Here is an 18,008-nt window from a genome sequence, read left to right as displayed (position 1 = left end):
CATGGCAAAACCCCATTTCTACAAAAAATACAAAAATCAGCTGGTGGTGGTGGTGTGCATGTGTAGTCCTAGCTACTCAGGAGGAGACTGAGATAATAAGCCTCATACTCTGAGACCCACAAAAAAATTGTAATGCTTTCATTTGAATACTAATCCTAAAAAAGTAAATGAATAAATAACATGAAAAATCTAGATGACTAACTCATAAAGTAGTACTACCATACAATTTCCATCCTGGAATTTGCCTTTATCTTTCTGATGAAGGGAAAGCCAAATGCCATCAGGCTACATGAACACATCTTATGCATAATAAGTTAGTAACATTGTCAATGGTTAATACTTTTTGAACATTACCATGTGCCAGGCACTATGCTAAGTACTTTTTATGGGTTACTTCATGATCCCCAAAACAACCCTCACAAGTAGGTGCTACTACTGTCCGTTTTACAATGAGGAAGCTGACAGTTTGAGACACTGACCTACCCAATAATAACTAGGGGGAGCTAAGAATAAAATCCAGGCAATCTAACTTCAGAGCCCATATTCTTTCAAGAAATGTGGAGGGAGAACTAAGTCCCATGGTGCTAGGCATGTCGTGCTCAAAAGAGCCCCTCCCAAAGCAGTCAGCAGCACATTCACACTGCCAGCCATCAGTAATCAGTTTTTTTTTGTTTGTTTTTTTTTTTGAGATGGAGTCTCGCTTTGTCGCCCAGGCCGGGGTGCAGTGGCTGGATCTCAGCTCACTGCAAGCTCCGCCTCCCGGGTTTATGCCATCCTCCTGCCTCAGCCTCCCAAGTAGCTGGGACTACAGGCACCTGCCACCTCGCCCAGCTAGGTTTTTGTATTTTTTAGTAGAGCCGGGGTTTCACCGTGTTAGCCAGGATGGTCTCGATCTCCTGACCTCGTGACGCGCCCGTCTTGGCCTCCCAAAGTGCTGGGATTACAGGCTTGAGCCACCGCGCCCGGCTTTTTTTTTTTTTTGAGACAGAGTCTTGCTCTGTCACTCAGGCTGGAGTGCAGTGGCACGATCCTCTCACTGCAACCTCCGCCACCCAGGTTCAAGCGATTCTCCTGCCTCAGCCTCCTGAGTAGCTGGGATTACAGGTGTGCGCCACCATGCCCGGCTAATTTTTGTATTTTTAGTAGAGACAGGGTTTCACCATGTTGGTCAGGCTCTGGTCTTGAACTCCTGACCTCGTGATCCACCCGCCTCGGCCTCCCAAAGTGCTGGGATTACAGGTGTGAGCCACTGTGCCTGGTCCCATTAATCAGTATTTTTAGTTTTCACAATTATACAGGGGAATCATTAAATTAACTGAATCCATTATAAAAAATTAATTCATAGTTTTAAAAAATTCATTGGTGAAAACAGTAAAAATAACATTAATTTAAATGATAATCCAGTATTACAGCTCTTTCAGAATTTGTCTAGCAGGTTTTCCAGTATTCATCGGAAACTCTACTATCTCAACTCCCCCAAAAATTAAATACATAAATTAGTAAGTCATTCATCAGGGTCAAAAGCAAAAGAATCAAGTCAGCAAACAAAACATAAAAGAAGCAAATATATGCCTTTCTGTTATTAAACTCAACTCTGCCAATTTAGTTTCAACAAAAAACAGTCTATCACATTAAACCAATATTAGTACTTTTTTTTTTTTTTTTGAGATAAAGTCTTGCTCTTGTCATCCAGGCTGGAGTGCAATGACGCAATTTCGGCTCACTGCAACCTCCGTCTCCTGAGTTCAAGCGATTGTTTTCTCAGCCTCCTGAGTAGCTGGGATTACAGGCACCCACCACCACGGCCAGCTAATTTTTGTAATTTTTTTTTTTTTTTTTTTTTAGTAGAAATAGGGTTTCACCATGTTGGCCAGGCTGGTCTCAAACTCCTGACCTCAGGTGATTGGCCTATCTTGGCCTTCCAAAGTGCTGGGATTACAGGCATGAGCCACTGCACCCGGCCAATGTTAGTACTTTTAATGTTACTGGTTTTATAATTCTGTATTTAACAGAAAAAGCATATTTGTGGGTTTTCTGCAAATTAATTGAGATCTTTAGCTATATATAAATTAAAAGAATACGGAGTTTATACATTGCTCTATTTTTGTACGTAAATGAAGTGAACATCAAAACAAACACTGGAAGATGTCAATAACTTTTTTGTTTCCTCTAAAAGGCCAAGGTATTAGGAGTTAAAACGAAAACAGAGAGAAAAGTAAGCTCCCTGAAAGCAGAAATCTGTCTTTCTCTGTGGTATGCCTAGCCCCCAGCTCAATATTTGCTGAAAAAAGGAAACATATTAACAAGATAGCAAAACCGACAAAATTATCACTTCATTATTAACTGAAAGAGAAGAATACTGCGGAAAAATTACATATGACAGACACATCTTGCCTGGGAGGCAAGAGAAAAAAGTAAACAAAAATATACTGGCATCATACTTTCGGGCATCTTCCTAAGTGCTACATGGTGACCCTGTGAAGACATTGTCCCACTTCACAGATGAGAAAAACAGCTTCAGAGAAACTATGAATCTTACCAAAGGTCACTCGTCTAACTTTCCTAACCCGGTTCCTCCTGTCACCGGTCCCTTCCCTTCCATCCCTCCAATTGATGATTTCATCTTCATTTAGAAAACTGAAGAGTGGGCTGAAACTCTCTCACTCATCTTCCTACCACCAATCTCTAAACTCATCTGAATCTGCAACTATATTCTCTGTCCTCGCTCCTGTTACAACTGAGGAAGAAATGCTGTACTTACCAAAGGTCAATCCCTCCATTGGTTGCCCTTCATCCCATCCATCCTCTTTACGTTTAATAAGGGCTTCATCTGTCTATGGCCTTAGCTCTAGGACCCTAAACTTTTCTAATTCCTCAGTTTGGGTTCCCCAGATGTAGTTTGCCCCAAAACATCTAGTGACTGGTGTTTAAGACATAGTACAGGACCCAATGGCTCACTCCTGTAATCCCAGCACTTTGGGAGGCCGAGGCAAGAGGACTGCTTGAGCCCATAAGTTTGAGACCAGCCTGGGCAATACAGTGAGACCCCTGTCTCTACAAAAAATTTAAAAATTAGTGAGCTTGGTGGCGCGCGCCTGTAGTCCCAGCTACTCGGGAGGCTGAGGTGGGAGGATTGCTTGAGCCCAGGAGGTGGAGGCTGCAGTGAGCCGAGATCGTGCCACTGCACTCCAGCCTGGGCGACAGAGCGAGGCCCTGTCTCAAAAAAGAGTACAGAATGAACGGTCAAAGAACACAGTTAAAAGCACAGACGCTGACTGCTATGTCACAGAGTGGCGTGAAGACCAAATAAGACAAATGTCAATAAGGAGCTGAGCATCGCATCTAGCACACAGTGAGCACCCAATAAACGTCAGCCATCATCATCGTCATCGCAGCACCTGATGCTGTTGTTGTTGTTAAACATGTTTAATTGAGGCTGAAAAAAAACCCACAAAAAACAATCAAGCAGAGATGATCGCCCCGGACTTCACTGACAGCTCTGGAAAAGTTTCTAAAGTTTCTTGAGGTCTCTCAAGTCGAGGCCACGGCAGCGGGTACCCTGGGTCCGGGTGTCTGCGACAGAGAGAGACAGACTCATACGAACATACTTTCTGTCCACCAACCACCTTTCTCCTTCCGCTTCCCTCAATCCCAAACTGAGGCCACAGGGACCTCCCCGGGCTCACCAAGGTCCTTGTCGTTGATCCCCAAGTGATTGTCCAGCTCAGTGCAAACCTTTGACACCAAAGACAGGTACTCGAGTTTGGCAAGTTCTTCCGCGGGGCCCGGCTCCGACCCGACTATGGCTCCCGCCATGGCTACAGCCACAGCCATGGTTATAGCTTACCCAGGACCTCACGGCCGGCGATCAGAGCTACTCGGGCCGGCTTCCGGCTTTCATTTCCGGGTCAGTGCGCGTCCCCTTTGTTTACGGGAAATTGAAAATTTGAGGAACAAATCAAGTCACAACTGGATGGATCATAGAGAACGGACAGGAAGTGCTTAAAGAAGGGACAGCTAGAGTGGGTTACTCTGCACGCCGACCTGCGCCCTCTACAGGCGAGAAAAATCTCCGCCCGCTCTCAGGCCCGGAAACGTTCACTCAGCGCCCTCCCACCCTGGGTCGGCAGAGGGCGACCCCGGCCTGCACAAGAGAAGCCGGGAGGAAACCGCAAAACAGCCTGCGCCTGCGCTTTAGAACACTTGAAAAAGGAATCTTAATGCACGTCTGGAAAAAGACAAACTTGCTTTACTGTGGATCCGCAAATTCCCGGCCTCACTTCTTTGTGGTTCCTGTCGTCCGATCTCAAGCGACCCTTGACAAGCCAGTAGGCAGTAGATTGACTTCTCTCATTTTACACAGGACGAAACTGGCACTTCCACTGCCAGCTGGATGCTTGGGCAAATCAATCTCAGGGGCCTTAGTTTTCTCATCTGTAAACTAGAATAATGTTGTTCTACCCTAAATGGAATAACTGCAAGGAGTGTGACACAGAGTAGGCACACCGCAAATGGCAGTTACTGTTAATATTACAAGGCTAGGCCGGGTACAGTGGCTCACGCCTGTAATGCCACACTTTGGAAGGCCGAGGCTGGTGGATTACTTGAGGTCAGGAGTTCCAAACCAGCCTGGCCAACGTGGCGAAACTCCATCTCTACTAAAAATAGAAAACTTAGCCGGGCGTGGTGGTGGCGGGCGCCTGTAGTCCCAGCTACTCTGGAGGCTGAGGCACGAGAATCGCTTGAACCCAGGAGGCGGAGGTTGATGTGATCTGAGTTTGCACCACTGCACTCCAGCATGGGCGACAGAGTGAGACTCTGTCTCAAAAAAAAAAAAAACAAAAAAAACCAAGGCTGAGACGATGGTCACAGTAGAGCTGGTCTCTGGTCTGTCAAGCACGGATCTCCTTAGTCTGGGAACCCACAGAGCCAGCTGCCTCCACTCTCGTGAAAACCTGCGTTTCAATCCCCAGTTTTCCTGAGTCCTCTCAGAACTTACTCCCTGAGGTGACGGGCGCTGTGGCTCACCCCTGTAATCCCAGCACTTTGGGAGGCTGAGATGGGCAGATCACTTGAGGTCAGGAGTTAGAGACCATCCTGGCCAACATGGTGAAACCCCGTCTGTACTAAAAATACAAAAATTAGTTGGGTGTGGTGGTATGTGCCTGTAGTCCCCCCTACTAGGGAGGCTGAGGCGGGAGAATCGCTTGAACCCCGGGAGGTGGATGTTGCAGTGTGCCGAGATCTCGCCACTGCACTCTAGCCTGGGCGACAGAGTGAGACTCCATCTCAAACAAACAAACAAACAAAACACACACACACAAACAACAACAACAAACCTTATTCCCCCAAATATCAGCTGTGCTGTAAATCCAAGGTCATAAGCTTAGGTCTCCCAACTTCTGCTTCAGGTCCTTTTTACCTTTGTGGCAACCTTAAAGTGGGATGGGGATTTTTCCCACACTCCAGTGCTTTGTGTGATGAGTAAGGAAACAGAAGTACCCTCAAGTGAATGGGTCTCCAATCAAAAGGAGGAAATCAGTCTCCTACTTTTCACTGTAGCAACATTTTTACACTGGTGTACCTTTGGACTCTGTTTCTTGAACATCTCATCATGGACTGAAAAATGACAGGCAGAGAAAAACCCAGCAGTTGTTCTCTCTGCCTCCAGGAGCTCCATGTTGCCGGGTTCCTAAGGAATCACTACTGTACCCTCTGAGTTCTTCCTACTCCTCCCCATTTCGCTGCTTCTTTTTCTCCATGAATAGAACGGAAAACTCTGCACTTGATCCAATGTGCTCAATTTGCCAGCTTGGAGTTACGATTTCAAGGGCTTATTCTATCTGATGTTCATTCTCTGTACTTCCTTCCCTTTAAAAATTCATATTTCTATTCTGCTTTCCTCCAATATTTAACCGGAAGGAGGAACAGATAGGGAGTTTGTTTTGTTTTTAAAGCTCTGTCAGAAAAGGGCTATGGAACCATAACATGTAGTAGCAGTAGTAGCAATAAATACTAGAATTAATTAATAGTAAATGTTATAATTGGGAATTATTGAACATATATATCAATAGTAAATATTAACAGCAAAACATTACTTTTTATTTACATATGCCATTAACTGCACATTTTAAGAAGTGACAGTTTTTATGCAATATACATATTTCTTGCAACACCAAAAATTTCTTTGAAGCCAAAGGAAAACAATTATGTAGATACAGATAACTTGACAGCCCAAACACAGATGCACATGGAATCCTCCTACTGTTCCTCCCCATAAGAGACTGTGAATCGAACGCAGAGCAAAAGTAAATGTATCCTAACTGTCCTTTGGATAGAATAGTTTTCAACATAATATCAGATACAGTTAATTTTCATTATTAGGCTGGGTGCAGTGGCTCACACCTGTAATCCCAGCACTTTGGGAGGCTGAAGCAGGCGGATCGCCTGAGGTCAGGAGTTCGAGACCAGTCTGGCCAACATGGTGAAACGCTGTCTCTACTAAAAATACAAAAAATTAGCCGGGCGTGGTGGTGCACAGCTGTAATCCCAGGGCTGAGGCAGGAGAATCGCTTGAACCCAGGAGGCGGAGGTTGCAGTGAGCCAAGATCACACCACTGCACTCCAGCCTGGGCGACAGAGTGATACTCTGTTTCAAAAAATAAAATAATAATAAATTTCCATTATTATTGTATGTCTTTCCTTGGACAGCCTCCATGTGACCCTTTAATAGCCCAGTAAACAATTCACCTCTACAAATAACTTATGCTCAGTTACTACCCACACCACCACCCATGATGGATAAGACATTGTTGCCCACTACCAAACTTGTAGTCACGGGGGTGTTGCTTTTCTGCCTGTTCCTAGACTGATAGATGTGTTTAACCCTACCCCCAATTTCCATGTTATTTCTGCTCTGTCCCAGAGACTGGTCCCAGCTGCTGGAATTTGGGAAAGAACTTGGGGGTTGGGGCGAGGTAAGAAGCAGAGAGAAAGTACTGAACCCCTTAGCAACATTAGATTGAGTTGGTGAGGGAGAAGAAATAATCTAAGTATGTGTAGCTGAAAGATAGCATCCTTAGGGAAGTTTGTGAGAAAAATCATAGGGCTTTCTGTCAAAACAGTGTTGCTACAACCCAGACAACCCTGGCTTTTTCTGCTGGGGTAAAACGGATCTTAGGGGAGACATCTCTGCTCTAGAAGGCAAAATCAGAATGATTTGCTTCTAAGTGTGTGACTGCCACTCAACTGTTATTTTCATTCATGCAGGGAGACTTCAGAAAGAGTGGCCCCTTCTTCCCTGCTCCACTTGGGCCCTGACCCAACCAGAGAGCCTGGGAGCCCCAGAGAAAGTAAAATTCCTTATTTTTCACTGTTTGACTTTTCCCCAGAATTCATCTCCAAATTTGGACCAACTTATTGAATTTGTATTAAACGTCAAGCTTGTGTGGCAGGTTCTAAAAAGGATAGGAGGTCTGAAAGTGAAAAACATCAAGGAAGAACTAGAATACTCTAAATGCCATTCTCAGCCAAGGGATCTCCTGGCAGAGCTGTGTTTATAACTTAGATCTCTGCTGCCTAAACATGAGGGCAGGTGATTGGAAGACAGAAAAAAAAAAAAAGCTGGTCTGTTTCCCGTCATCTGAGGGCAGGCAGGTTGGGGTTGGGGGGCACGTCCATTTCACAGGGCAGTTTATCCTGTTGCAATCTGTTATTTGTCTGCCTTATTTTCTAATGCCCAAGTGTGGCCTCATTTTTGTGCAAAACATTCCTGACCTACAATTCCCTCTCTTCTTAGGCCATCAACCTGTCATCAGCAATAACAGATGCTTTAGATTCTAAATTCTCCAAAGCTTTATAGTATTAGGGGGGGGAAAAAAAGTGTTCCTCCTAAGCAGATTTTTTTCTTTTTTGGTATAGTCAGGTTTCCCCTTTCTCTTGCGTTTTAAGACTCTTTAAAATGTCAGGCAAACACAAACACAAAGGCAGGCACCCAGACACCATTATGATGTGAACTTGTCAAGAAAATGTTATTCCCCCATCTCGGCCTCTCCACCTTCTGTGGAAATGGTAAGGAATTTTTTCATATTTATTCATTAGTTATTCATCTTTCTTTCTTTCCTCCCTCCTCTCCTCTCCTCTCCTCTCCTCTCCTTTCCTTTCCTTTCCTTTCTTTCTTTTCTTTCAGATGGCGTCTCGCTCTGTCACCCAGGCTGGAGTGCAGTGGCATGATCTCGGCTCACTGCAAGCTCCGCCTCCCGGGTTCACATCATTCTCCTGCCTCAGCCTCCCGAGTAGCTGGGATTACAGGTGCCTGCCACCACTCTCGGCTAATTTTTTGTATTTTTATTAGAGACGGGGTTTCCCATGTTAGCCAGGATGGTCTTGATCTCCTGACCTCGTGATCCCCCTGCCTCAGACTCTCAAAGTGCTGGGATTACAGGCATGAGCCACCAAGCCAGTTATTAATCTTTTAAGTGACCTTGATTCAGATCTAGTTGGTATTTTTTATACTTAGTTTATGTTTATTTTATTTAAAAAGAGAAACATTGGGCCAGGCACGGTGGCTCACCCCTGTAATCTCAGAGCTTTAGGAGGCCAAGGCAGGTGGATCACCTGAGGTCAGGAGTTCGAGACCAACCTGGCTAACCTGGTGAAACCAAGTCTCTACTTTAAAATACCAATATTAGCCGGGCATGATGGTGGGCGTCTGGAATCCCAGCTACTCAGGAGGCTGAGGCAGGAGAATCCCTTGAACCTGAGAGGTAGAGTTTGCAGTGAGCTGAGATCGTGCCACTGCACTCCAGCCTGGGCGACAGAATGAGACTCTGCCTCCAAAAAAGAAAAAAAAACCAAAAACCAAAAAACAAAAAACAGGCTGGGCGCAGTGGCTCATGCCTGTAATCCCAGCACTTTTGGGAGGCTGAGGCGGGTGGATCACTTGAGGTCAGGAGTTCAAGATAAGCCTGGCCAAACATGGTGAAACCTTGTCTCTACTAAAAATACAAAAATTAGCTGGGCGTAGTGGTGTGCACCTGTAATCCCAGCTACTCAAGAAGCTGAGGCAGGAGAATTGCTTGAACCCAGGAGTCCTAGGTTGCAGTGAGCCAAGATCATATATCACTGTCCTCCAGCCCGTCCAGCCTGGGTGACAGAGCAAGACTCCGTCTCAAAAAAAAAAAAAAAAAAAAAAAAAAAAAAAAAAAAAAAAAAAAAATAAGGATTTCCTCAGGAGAAATGCAAAAACAAAAACCAAGCCAAACCAAGAAATGAGTTGATGGGAAAAGATGAGAGAAGAGGAACTGAAGTTCTATTGATGTTCTGTTTGCAAGTCAAACATGTCAACAGCTGTGCAGTGTGGGCTGTGCAGTGAGCCCAGGGCCAAAGCTCTGTCTTAAGCCACAGGCTTGCCACTAACACAGAAGAAGCTGCTCCTCCAGGATCCCCATTTCTCTCAGGTAAAGGAGAATGGGTTCCCAGCACATCCTCCACCCCAAATCTAAGAGTGTCCTGGCAGAACCAGTCATATGCAACTCTTTCCCCAGCTCTCAGGTAGAACAGCTTTGGCAGTACCAATAGCTGATGCCCTTGTGCCAGAATAGCAGCCCCTTCGTCTTGAGATTACAGTAATTTATGGTGATTTATGCCTCCAGAGTGAAAATTAGCAAGCTGGCGAGGTAACTAAAAATGAATGCATCTCTTCCCAGAGTTCACTCCACCCAGCTGAGCCACCAAATAAAACCAGCATATGGGGCAATTAGAGAGCCAAGCGCTGCTTTCAAAATGCAGTGTAAAGAGACAGAGTTCAGGGGCCCAGGTTTCCCTGCCCGGTTCAATAATGATCACAAGTTCCTAACAAGCATCCTCTTTGCCTCACAATACCATGTCAAGTCTGAGTCCCCCCATAAACACCAACCTGCGGTTCCGTCTTTCAAACAAAGTAATTTGTTCCACGACATTGCCATTTTACCTTTTATTATTATTATTATTATTATTATTATTATTGCAGATTGACTGAGGGAGGGGAAAGGGGGAAGTGAGGATAAACCTCTATCACATGGATACGTGTGAAGCAAAGATTTTTTTTTCTTCTTTGTCATACGTTTGCTTTTTACATGACACAGACTCTGATCTTACCTAACTTCCACAGTCTACTCTCAAATACTGGTGAGACTAGAATTTATATTAAAAGTTTTGCTGGGCATGGTGGCTCATGCCTGTAATTCCAGCACTTTGTTTTATTTATTTATTTATTTATTTAGAGACAGAATCTCGCTCTGTCCCAGGCTGGAGTGCAGTGGCACAATCATGGCTCACTGCAACCTCAACCTCCCGGGCTCAAGCAATCCTCCTCCCTCAGACTCCTGAGTAATTGGGACTACAGGCATGGGCCACCATGCCCAGCTAATTTTTGTAATTTTTGTAGAGATGGAGTCCATGTTGCCCAGGCTGGTCTCAAACTCCTGGGCTTAAGGGATCCAACCACCTTGGCCTCCCAAAGTGGTGGGATTACGCGTATGAACCACCACACCCGGCCATTCTTAGCACTTTGGGAGGCTGAGGCAGGAGGATTCCCCGAGGCCAGTTCAAGACCAGGTTGGGCAACATAGTAAGAACCCCCATCTCTACAAAAAAATTAAAAATTAGCTGGGCATGTGGCTCAAGTCTGTAGTTCCAGCTATTTAGGAGGCTGAGGCTGGAGAATTGGTTGAGCCAGGAGTTTGAGGCTGCAGAGAGCTATGATGTCACCACTGCCTCCAGCCTGGGTAACAGAGTGAGATCCTGTCTCAAAAAAAAAAAATTTTTTTTGAAAGACATAGAGGTCCAATAGTGATTGATTATCCTTATCATTGAACACAGGCAGAAATTCCTAAAATAGTCCAAGTCTGTTCCCATGGACTTGGACTTGATGGGACTTCACATGTAACAAGGATCAATTGGGGTCACACTGTCAGCCACTTGGAAATTTGGATGTAAGTGCAGTATTCACTCACTCATATTTCTCGTAGAGTTTTAGAGTTGGAAAGGGTTTAAGAGATAATATAATCCTACCCACACATTAGATTCTATCAATATTTAAAGTGGCTCGACTTCTAAATCTCATTCTATGAAATTCCCTCTGACCCAACTTATTCTTCTTTTTCTTTTCTTTTTATTTTTCCTGCCTCAGGTTTATTTGTACAAATAGCACAGGAGGACCCCAGCCCCATGTAGATGGCAGCCCAGCAGGGATCACACCAGTCCTTCTGTCCTCACATTGGCAGACAGAGTATCTACTCTGAAGTCTTTGTAGGGGCCTGGGCACCTTTGGGAGCCTGAGCTGGAACTGAAGCTGGAGCTGCAGCCTGGGCCTTGGTTTGATCCTTGGCCATGGCCTTTGGCCAGCACAGCCTGAGCCCTTTGGCAATGTGGGCACAAGCCCGCTTCCCAAGCTTGGGGTAGGCAATGTAGGCAAGCCGATCGAGCTAGCAGCTGACACCCTTTGGGATCTTGGGCTTAACCTCCTTGGGCTTTACGAGGGCCTTGATACCCTCAGCACGTGCACTTATGGCCTTGTCACTGTTGGCCTGCATCTTCTTTAGGCCCCTCTTGTTTTGCTTCTTGGCAAAGCACATGTTCCTCGGGAACTTGGGGTCCATCCCCTTAAGAGATTCATATCTTTGTGATTGGGGTTTCTTGATACCATTTCTGTGCCTCTTTCGGGACTGGTTGTGTGTGTTGTGGTTCTTGGACTTGGCCATGTCGGCACCTTAAGCTGTGGCTCCCAAAGCATCTAGAACCGGAAGTATTCTTCTTTTTCTCCACCACTGAACATTTCTCTTTTTTTTTTTTTTTTTTTTTTTTTTGAGATGAAGTGTTTTTAGCTCTTGTTGCCCAGGCTGGAGTGCAATGGCACGATCTCGGCTCACCGCAACCTCTGCCTCCCAGGTTCAAGCGATTCTCCTGCCTCAGCCTCCCAAGTAGCTAGGATTACAGGCATGTGCCACCATGCCCGGCTAATTTTGTATTTTTTTTAGTAGAGACGGGGTTTCTCCATGTTTGTCAGACTGGTCTCAAACTCCCGACCTCAGGTAATCCGACCTCAGGTAATCCGCCCGCCTCGACCTCCCAAAGTGCTGGGATTATTATAGGTGTGAGCCACCACGCCCGGCCCACCACTGAACATTTCATGGTGTCTCTAAGTCATTCATCTACGCTTTTCTCTCCAGTTATCAGCACTCTTCCATTTCACTCATACTTTCTCCTGGCTTAGACCTCATGTTCAGCCATTTTGAAATTTGCTCATAAATGACAAGGATTTCTTCCCTTCACTAGTTTTCTACTGTCTGTGTTTTCCCAGCCCCAGCTGGCTCCTATTGCCCTGTTTCTCCCCTCCCACACTTCAGGGTATTGCTGGAGAAAGTCCCAAGGTCATGCTGGTTTGACCCAGTATAGATTCACAATTCCAAACCTCACCTGGGCTCCACTTGGGCTCTTTTGTTTGTTTGTTTGTTTGTTTATTTGTTTAGATGGAGTTTCCCTCTTGTTGCCCAGGCTGGAGTGCAATGGTGTGATCTCAGCTCACTGCAACTCACTCACTGCAACCTCTGCCTGCCGGGTTCAAGTGATTCTCCTGCTTCAGCCTCCCGAGTAGCTGGTATTACAGGCACCTGCCACCATGCCTGGCTAATTTTTTGTATTTTTGGTAGAGAGGGGGGGTTTCATCATGTTGGCCAGGCTGGTCTCGAAATTCTGACCTCAGGTGATCCACCCGCTTCGGCCTCCCAAAATTCTGGGATTACAGGCATGAGCCACCGCGCCTGGCCTGGGCTCTTTTTGACGATGGCTTTCTGTACAGTGTTACCTAAGACTTCTCAACTCCCTCAAGCCCAAAAATCCACCCCTGCCACACTTATTATAAGATCTCATTTTCTACTTATAGGGAAGATGGAGGTCATTCAAGACCCCACCCCCACCCTGTCATCACCTTCACCTTAGATTAGTCCATATCTTCACCTTCTGTCTCTAGGAGCATCTCTTCCCCTGCAGAAAGCACAAGCCTCATCTCATCCCCTCCACTGACGACTCCTCTTATCCCTCATGTTCTTACCCTTTTTCTCTCTCCTTACCTCTTACCCTCTTCCCACAAACATGCTCAATTCTGCATCAACCTAAAAATAGAAAATCTTTTCCCGGCTGGGCGCAGTGGCTCACATATGTAATCCTAGCACTTTGGGAGGCTGAGGCAGGTGAATTGCTTGAGTACAGGAGTTCGAGACCAGCCAAGGCAACATGGTGAAATCCTATCTCTAAGAAATATGAAAATTAGCTGGGTGTGGTGTGGTGGTGGGCACCTGTAGTCCTAGCTACTCAGGAGTCTGAGTTGAGAGGATCACCTAAGCCCAGAAGGTTGAGGCTGCAGTGAGCTGTGATTGTGCCACTGCACTCCAGCCTGGGTGACAGAGTGAGACCCTGTCTCATAAAATAATAAAATAAAATAAAAATACAGAAAATCTTTTTCGTATCTGCTTCTCCCTCAGTGTGCTACCCCTTCTCTTTCTCCTGATACAACCGAATTTAGGGAAGAGTAATCTGTACTTAAAGCTCTCCCCCAACCTCCACTTCCAACTTATTTCCTCAACCACTGACTATTCGCTTCTGTCCTTGTGGTGTTATTCATTTATGTATTTGCTCTCTCAACAGATAGTTGTCAAGAACCTTCTGTGTGCCAGTAATTGTCAAAACTTCCCTCTCAGAGGGCTTACCAGTTACCTCCTGATCCAATGTTTCTGAAACTTTGCTGTGCATTGGAATCACTTAGCATCTTTTAAAAATACTGATGCCTGGGTCCCACCCTGAGATATTCTGAGTTAATTGGCCTGGATGTGACCTGGGCTTCAGGATTTTTTTTTTTTTTTTTAGACAGAGTCTGGCTCTTTTGCCCAGGCTGGAGTGCAGTAGCGTGATCTTGGCTCACTGTAACCTCTGCCTCCCGGGTTCAAGCGATTCTCTGGCCTCAGCCTCCCTAGTAGCTGGGATTACAGGTGCATGCCACCAAACCTGGCTAATTTTTGTATTTTTGGTAGACACGGGTTTTCACCATGTTGGCCAGGCTGGTCTCGATCTCCTGACCTCAAGTGATCTGCCTGCCTTGGCCTCCCAAAATGCTGGGATTACAGGCGTGAGTCACCAGGCCTGGCCTGTCCTAATCTCCTAATGCAGGGTTTTTCAACCTCAGCACAACTGCTATTTTGGGCCAGGATTATTCTTTGTTATTGGGGGTTTTCGTGTGCATTGCAGAGTGTTTAGCAGCACCCGTGGCCTCTAATTTCTAGATACTAGAAGCACACACATTTCCCTTCATAGTCATTACAAACCAAAAATGTCTCCAGACATGGCCAGATGTCCCTTGGAAGTGGCAAAATAGGCCCTGGTTGAGAAGCACTGCCCTCGTGTCTTCAGTTCTCCTCCTCCTTGATCTGTCTGTAATATTGTGAAACCCCTCCTTCAGAAGCCTCTCGTTATTAAAAAAAATTTTTATAGAGATGAGGTCTTGCTATGTTGACCAGGCTGTTCTTGAACCTAAGCCTCCCAAAGTGCTGGGAGTACAGGCATGAGCCACTGCACCTGCCCTTTTTAAAAAAATATGGAACATTTCACGAATTTGCACATCATCCTTGCACAGGGGACGTGCTAATCTTCCTGTATGGTTCCAATTTTAGTAAATGTGCTGCTGAAGCAAGTGCTCTCCTTTCCTTTGGCTTTCACAGCACTGTTCTCTGTGACTCAGTATGGAAGGACATAGTGATATTCAAAAGATGTTTGCAGAATGGATCTAGAAGTTGCTCATGTGTATTTGGCTCACCTCTGATTGGCCACTTATCTGTAAGGGAGACTGGAAATGTAATCTTTATTGTTGGTTTAGCATGAGTTCAGCTAAAGACCAGGGTTCTGGTCCTACAGTACTTCCAGGTCATACTTTTAACTCGTTTTCTCCTTCCCACTGCCTGGAAGTACAGTTACAGTAGTGTTAAGACATCTTGGACAATGTGAGCAAAGGTATGACCCTGGGCTTGGTGAGGCAAAAAGATAGGAGGAACCTGAGTCTCTGACATCCCAGAGCCACCATACCAACCCTAGACTGCTTACTCTTGGATTATGTGAAAGAGAAAAAAAAGACCAGGTGCAGTGGCTCACGCCTGTAATCCCAGCACGTTGGGAGCCTGAGGCGGGTGGATCACGAGGTCAGGAGTTCAAGACCAGCCTGGCCAAGATGGTGAAACCCCGTCTCTACTAAAAATACAAAAGTTAGCCAGATGTGGTGGCGGGCACCTGTAATCCCAGCTACTCAGGAGGCTGAGGCAGAGAATTGCTTAAATCTGGGAGGCGGAGGTTGCAGTGAGCCGAGATCGCGCCACTGCACTCCAGCCTGGGCGACAGAGTGAGACGTCATCTCAAAAAAAAAAAAAAAAAAAAAAGAGAGAGAGACAGAGAGAGAGAAAAAAAAAAACCCTCTGTCTGGTTTAATCCTACCATTATTTGGGTATCATGATTGCATTAACTGAACCTACATCCTAGTAAGTAGACCCAATCAGGTTCAACTTTCACTTTCAGCAGCTCTCAGATCTATACGTCCACTGAAACACTCCCAAGATCCAATCCCACATTTCAGCTACCTTCTGGACTCTCCAGCTGAATGTCCAACTAGAATCTTAAAACCTAGGATGTACATTTAAAACCAAAGTTGGCTGGGCATAGTGGCTCATGCCTGTAATCTCAGCACTTTGGGAGGCTGAGGTGGGTGGATCGCCTGAGATCAGGAGTTCAAGACCAACCTGGCCAACATGGTGAAACCCCATCTCTACTAAAAATACAAAAATTAGCCAGGCTAATTTGGTGGTGGGTGCCTGTAATCCTAGCTACTCGAGAGGCTGAGGCAGGAGAATCACTTGAATCCGGGAGGAGGAGGTTGCAGTGAGCCAAGATGGCACTCCAGCCTGCGTGACAGAGAGAGACTCCGTCTCAAAAAAAGAAAAAAATTAAATTTAAAAGGGGCAACCCATTTTCCAAGTCACCTAGGCTCCACATCTGTGATACCTCCCCTCTTATGACCTCTACATCCAATAAATAGCCCCCCAACAACCTTAGTCCCCTGCACTCTCTGCATGTCCCATATACTTGAACCAAATCAGACCACTTGCTTATCCCCATTCCAGAACATACCATTCTGCTTCTAGAACTATTGTAGATTCTGTACTTAACTCTACTGAAAGTCCATACCCAGCAGGCCCTTCTCTTTAAAGGCATGTCTGAGTCATCCCCCAGAAGTCCATCTCAAAGCCTTATATGAGGTAGGTATGCAAATGTTTTTCAGATTGAAGAAATAAAGTGGTTTGCCCCAAATCACATGGCTAGTTACAGATGTTCTGCCATATGATGGAGTCTGCACATTCAGATGAGAGACACTATATTTCCTCCTTCCTTTATTGGGCTTACAATGTCATAAGGATATGGACTTCTTAGGAAAAGGTAGTGATTTGAGGAATTCCAAACTACAATTTAAATAACTGTCCTGCTATTTTGAGCCTTTGGCATACCATGCACTATAATTTTGTCCCTGTGTCTGTGTAACACCAGATAACGATATAAGCACTTTATGTATGTTCATGGGTTAGATGTGACTCTATCCAAACATGCTGTAGCCTGCCTGATTCCTTATGGGCCAGGAAAGCATTTAGAACACTAAGATATATTTCAAACTGTGCTTGCTCAGATCAAATCGAGAATCACTGTGGGATCCTCTGGGCGAATTTAAAACAAATCAGAGAGTACCACAGCCAATATTTGAGCCATGTAGCCGGCTCTTACAACGAAATGTCTATAGCCAACCTTGTTTGTGTGCTCATGATTTTTTAAAAAAAAGATGTGTAGAGCCATAGGAGAAAGAAAGCGAAGCAATGTTTATTGAGTACCTACTTAGGCATGTGACTAGATACTTTGACCATTATTACCATGACCCTAGAAAGTAGATGGGAACTACGAGAAGATACAAGGAGGTGGAGAGACAGGCAGCAAGGCCATTTGGCCAGACCTCAAATGATGGGGCCTCAATTTTGGTTGCTTTTCAGAGGCAAATTTGAGCAGGGCTGGTTTAAGCCTTGAACTATATCCTTCAGTTCTTTCTAAGAGCCATATTGCCCTCAGTTGCCAAGGCCTGATCTAGTCTTTCACAGTACCTGTAAATGCCAGCCGGGTTTGTGATCAAGAAACTGTTACCCTGGGCATTTAGGAGACAGAGCTCAAAGTTATTATAATTTCTGCTTATGATAACTTTCTTCCTCCAGAACACAGAGAAATATGTTCTTTGGGTGTCATTCAGCTATTTCTATAAATATAAAGGAAAAACTGATTAATTGCATATACTCATATATTATAAATTGCATATATAATGATATCTATTTTAATATATTGGTTTATTATAGCTTGAAATTCCTGATTTATTTCTTAAATTCTTTATAATTTTCTACATTTCCCCTTTATTAGCTTTAAGCATAATTTACATAAAACAGAAATATTTCACATTAGATTATGTTCTTATATACTTATGCTAGTATTTTTAGGGTTTTTTTTTTCAGTTCTGTAATAATATTATTCAGGTAAGTTTGCTTTTTTTGTTGTTGTTGTTTTGGTTTTTTGTTGTTGTTGCTGTTGTTGTTTTTTGAGATGGAGTCTTGTTCTGTTGCCCAGGCTGGAGTGCAGCGGCGCGATCTCAGCTCACTGCAAGCTCCGCCTCCTGGGTCCACGCCATTCTCTTGCCTCAGCCTCCTGAGTAGCCGGGACTACAGGTGCCTGCAACTACGCCCCACTAATTTTTTGTATTTTTAGTAGAGATGGGTTTCCCTGTGTTAGCCAGGATGGTCTCGATCTCCTGACCTTGTGATCCACCATGGCCACCCAAAGTGCTGGGATTACAGGCGTGAACCACCGTGCCCAACCTATGTTTTGTTTTGTTTTTGAGACAGGGACTC

General features: G+C 45.0%; 1 protein-coding gene, 2 non-coding genes and 1 pseudogene across 5 annotated transcripts in view; 1 reads left to right on the top strand and 3 right to left on the bottom strand.

Moving 5' to 3' along the window:
- Positions 1-3,905, bottom strand: part of DHX8 (DEAH-box helicase 8) — a 45,401-nt gene extending 41,496 nt beyond the window's left edge. For all 3 annotated transcript variants that reach the window (XM_065531622.2, XM_005584358.5, XM_005584359.5), the window contains exon 1: positions 3,687-3,905. Coding sequence is in view for 2 of the 3 variants with exons in the window: in XM_005584358.5 (XP_005584415.1) it covers positions 3,687-3,834 (148 nt within the window). In the remaining variant the exon portion in view is untranslated. The remainder of the gene's footprint in view (positions 1-3,686) is intronic.
- Positions 1,402-1,462, top strand: LOC123569597 (U7 small nuclear RNA). The gene has a single exon (XR_006693414.1). It is a non-coding gene; the product is annotated as a U7 small nuclear RNA (small nuclear RNA).
- Positions 3,906-11,162: 7,257 nt separating the features above from the next.
- LOC102125678 (large ribosomal subunit protein eL29 pseudogene) lies at positions 11,163-11,821 on the bottom strand (annotated as a pseudogene).
- Positions 11,822-14,620: 2,799 nt separating this feature from the next.
- On the bottom strand, positions 14,621-14,722 carry LOC123569687 (U6 spliceosomal RNA). The gene has a single exon (XR_006693488.1). It is a non-coding gene; the product is annotated as a U6 spliceosomal RNA (small nuclear RNA).
- Between the last annotated feature and the right edge of the window lie 3,286 nt (positions 14,723-18,008).

This window comes from Macaca fascicularis, chromosome 16, assembly GCF_037993035.2.
Source record: "Macaca fascicularis isolate 582-1 chromosome 16, T2T-MFA8v1.1".
Classification (NCBI taxonomy): Eukaryota; Metazoa; Chordata; class Mammalia; order Primates; family Cercopithecidae; genus Macaca; species Macaca fascicularis.
This window is presented reverse-complemented; position numbering and strand designations above follow the sequence as displayed.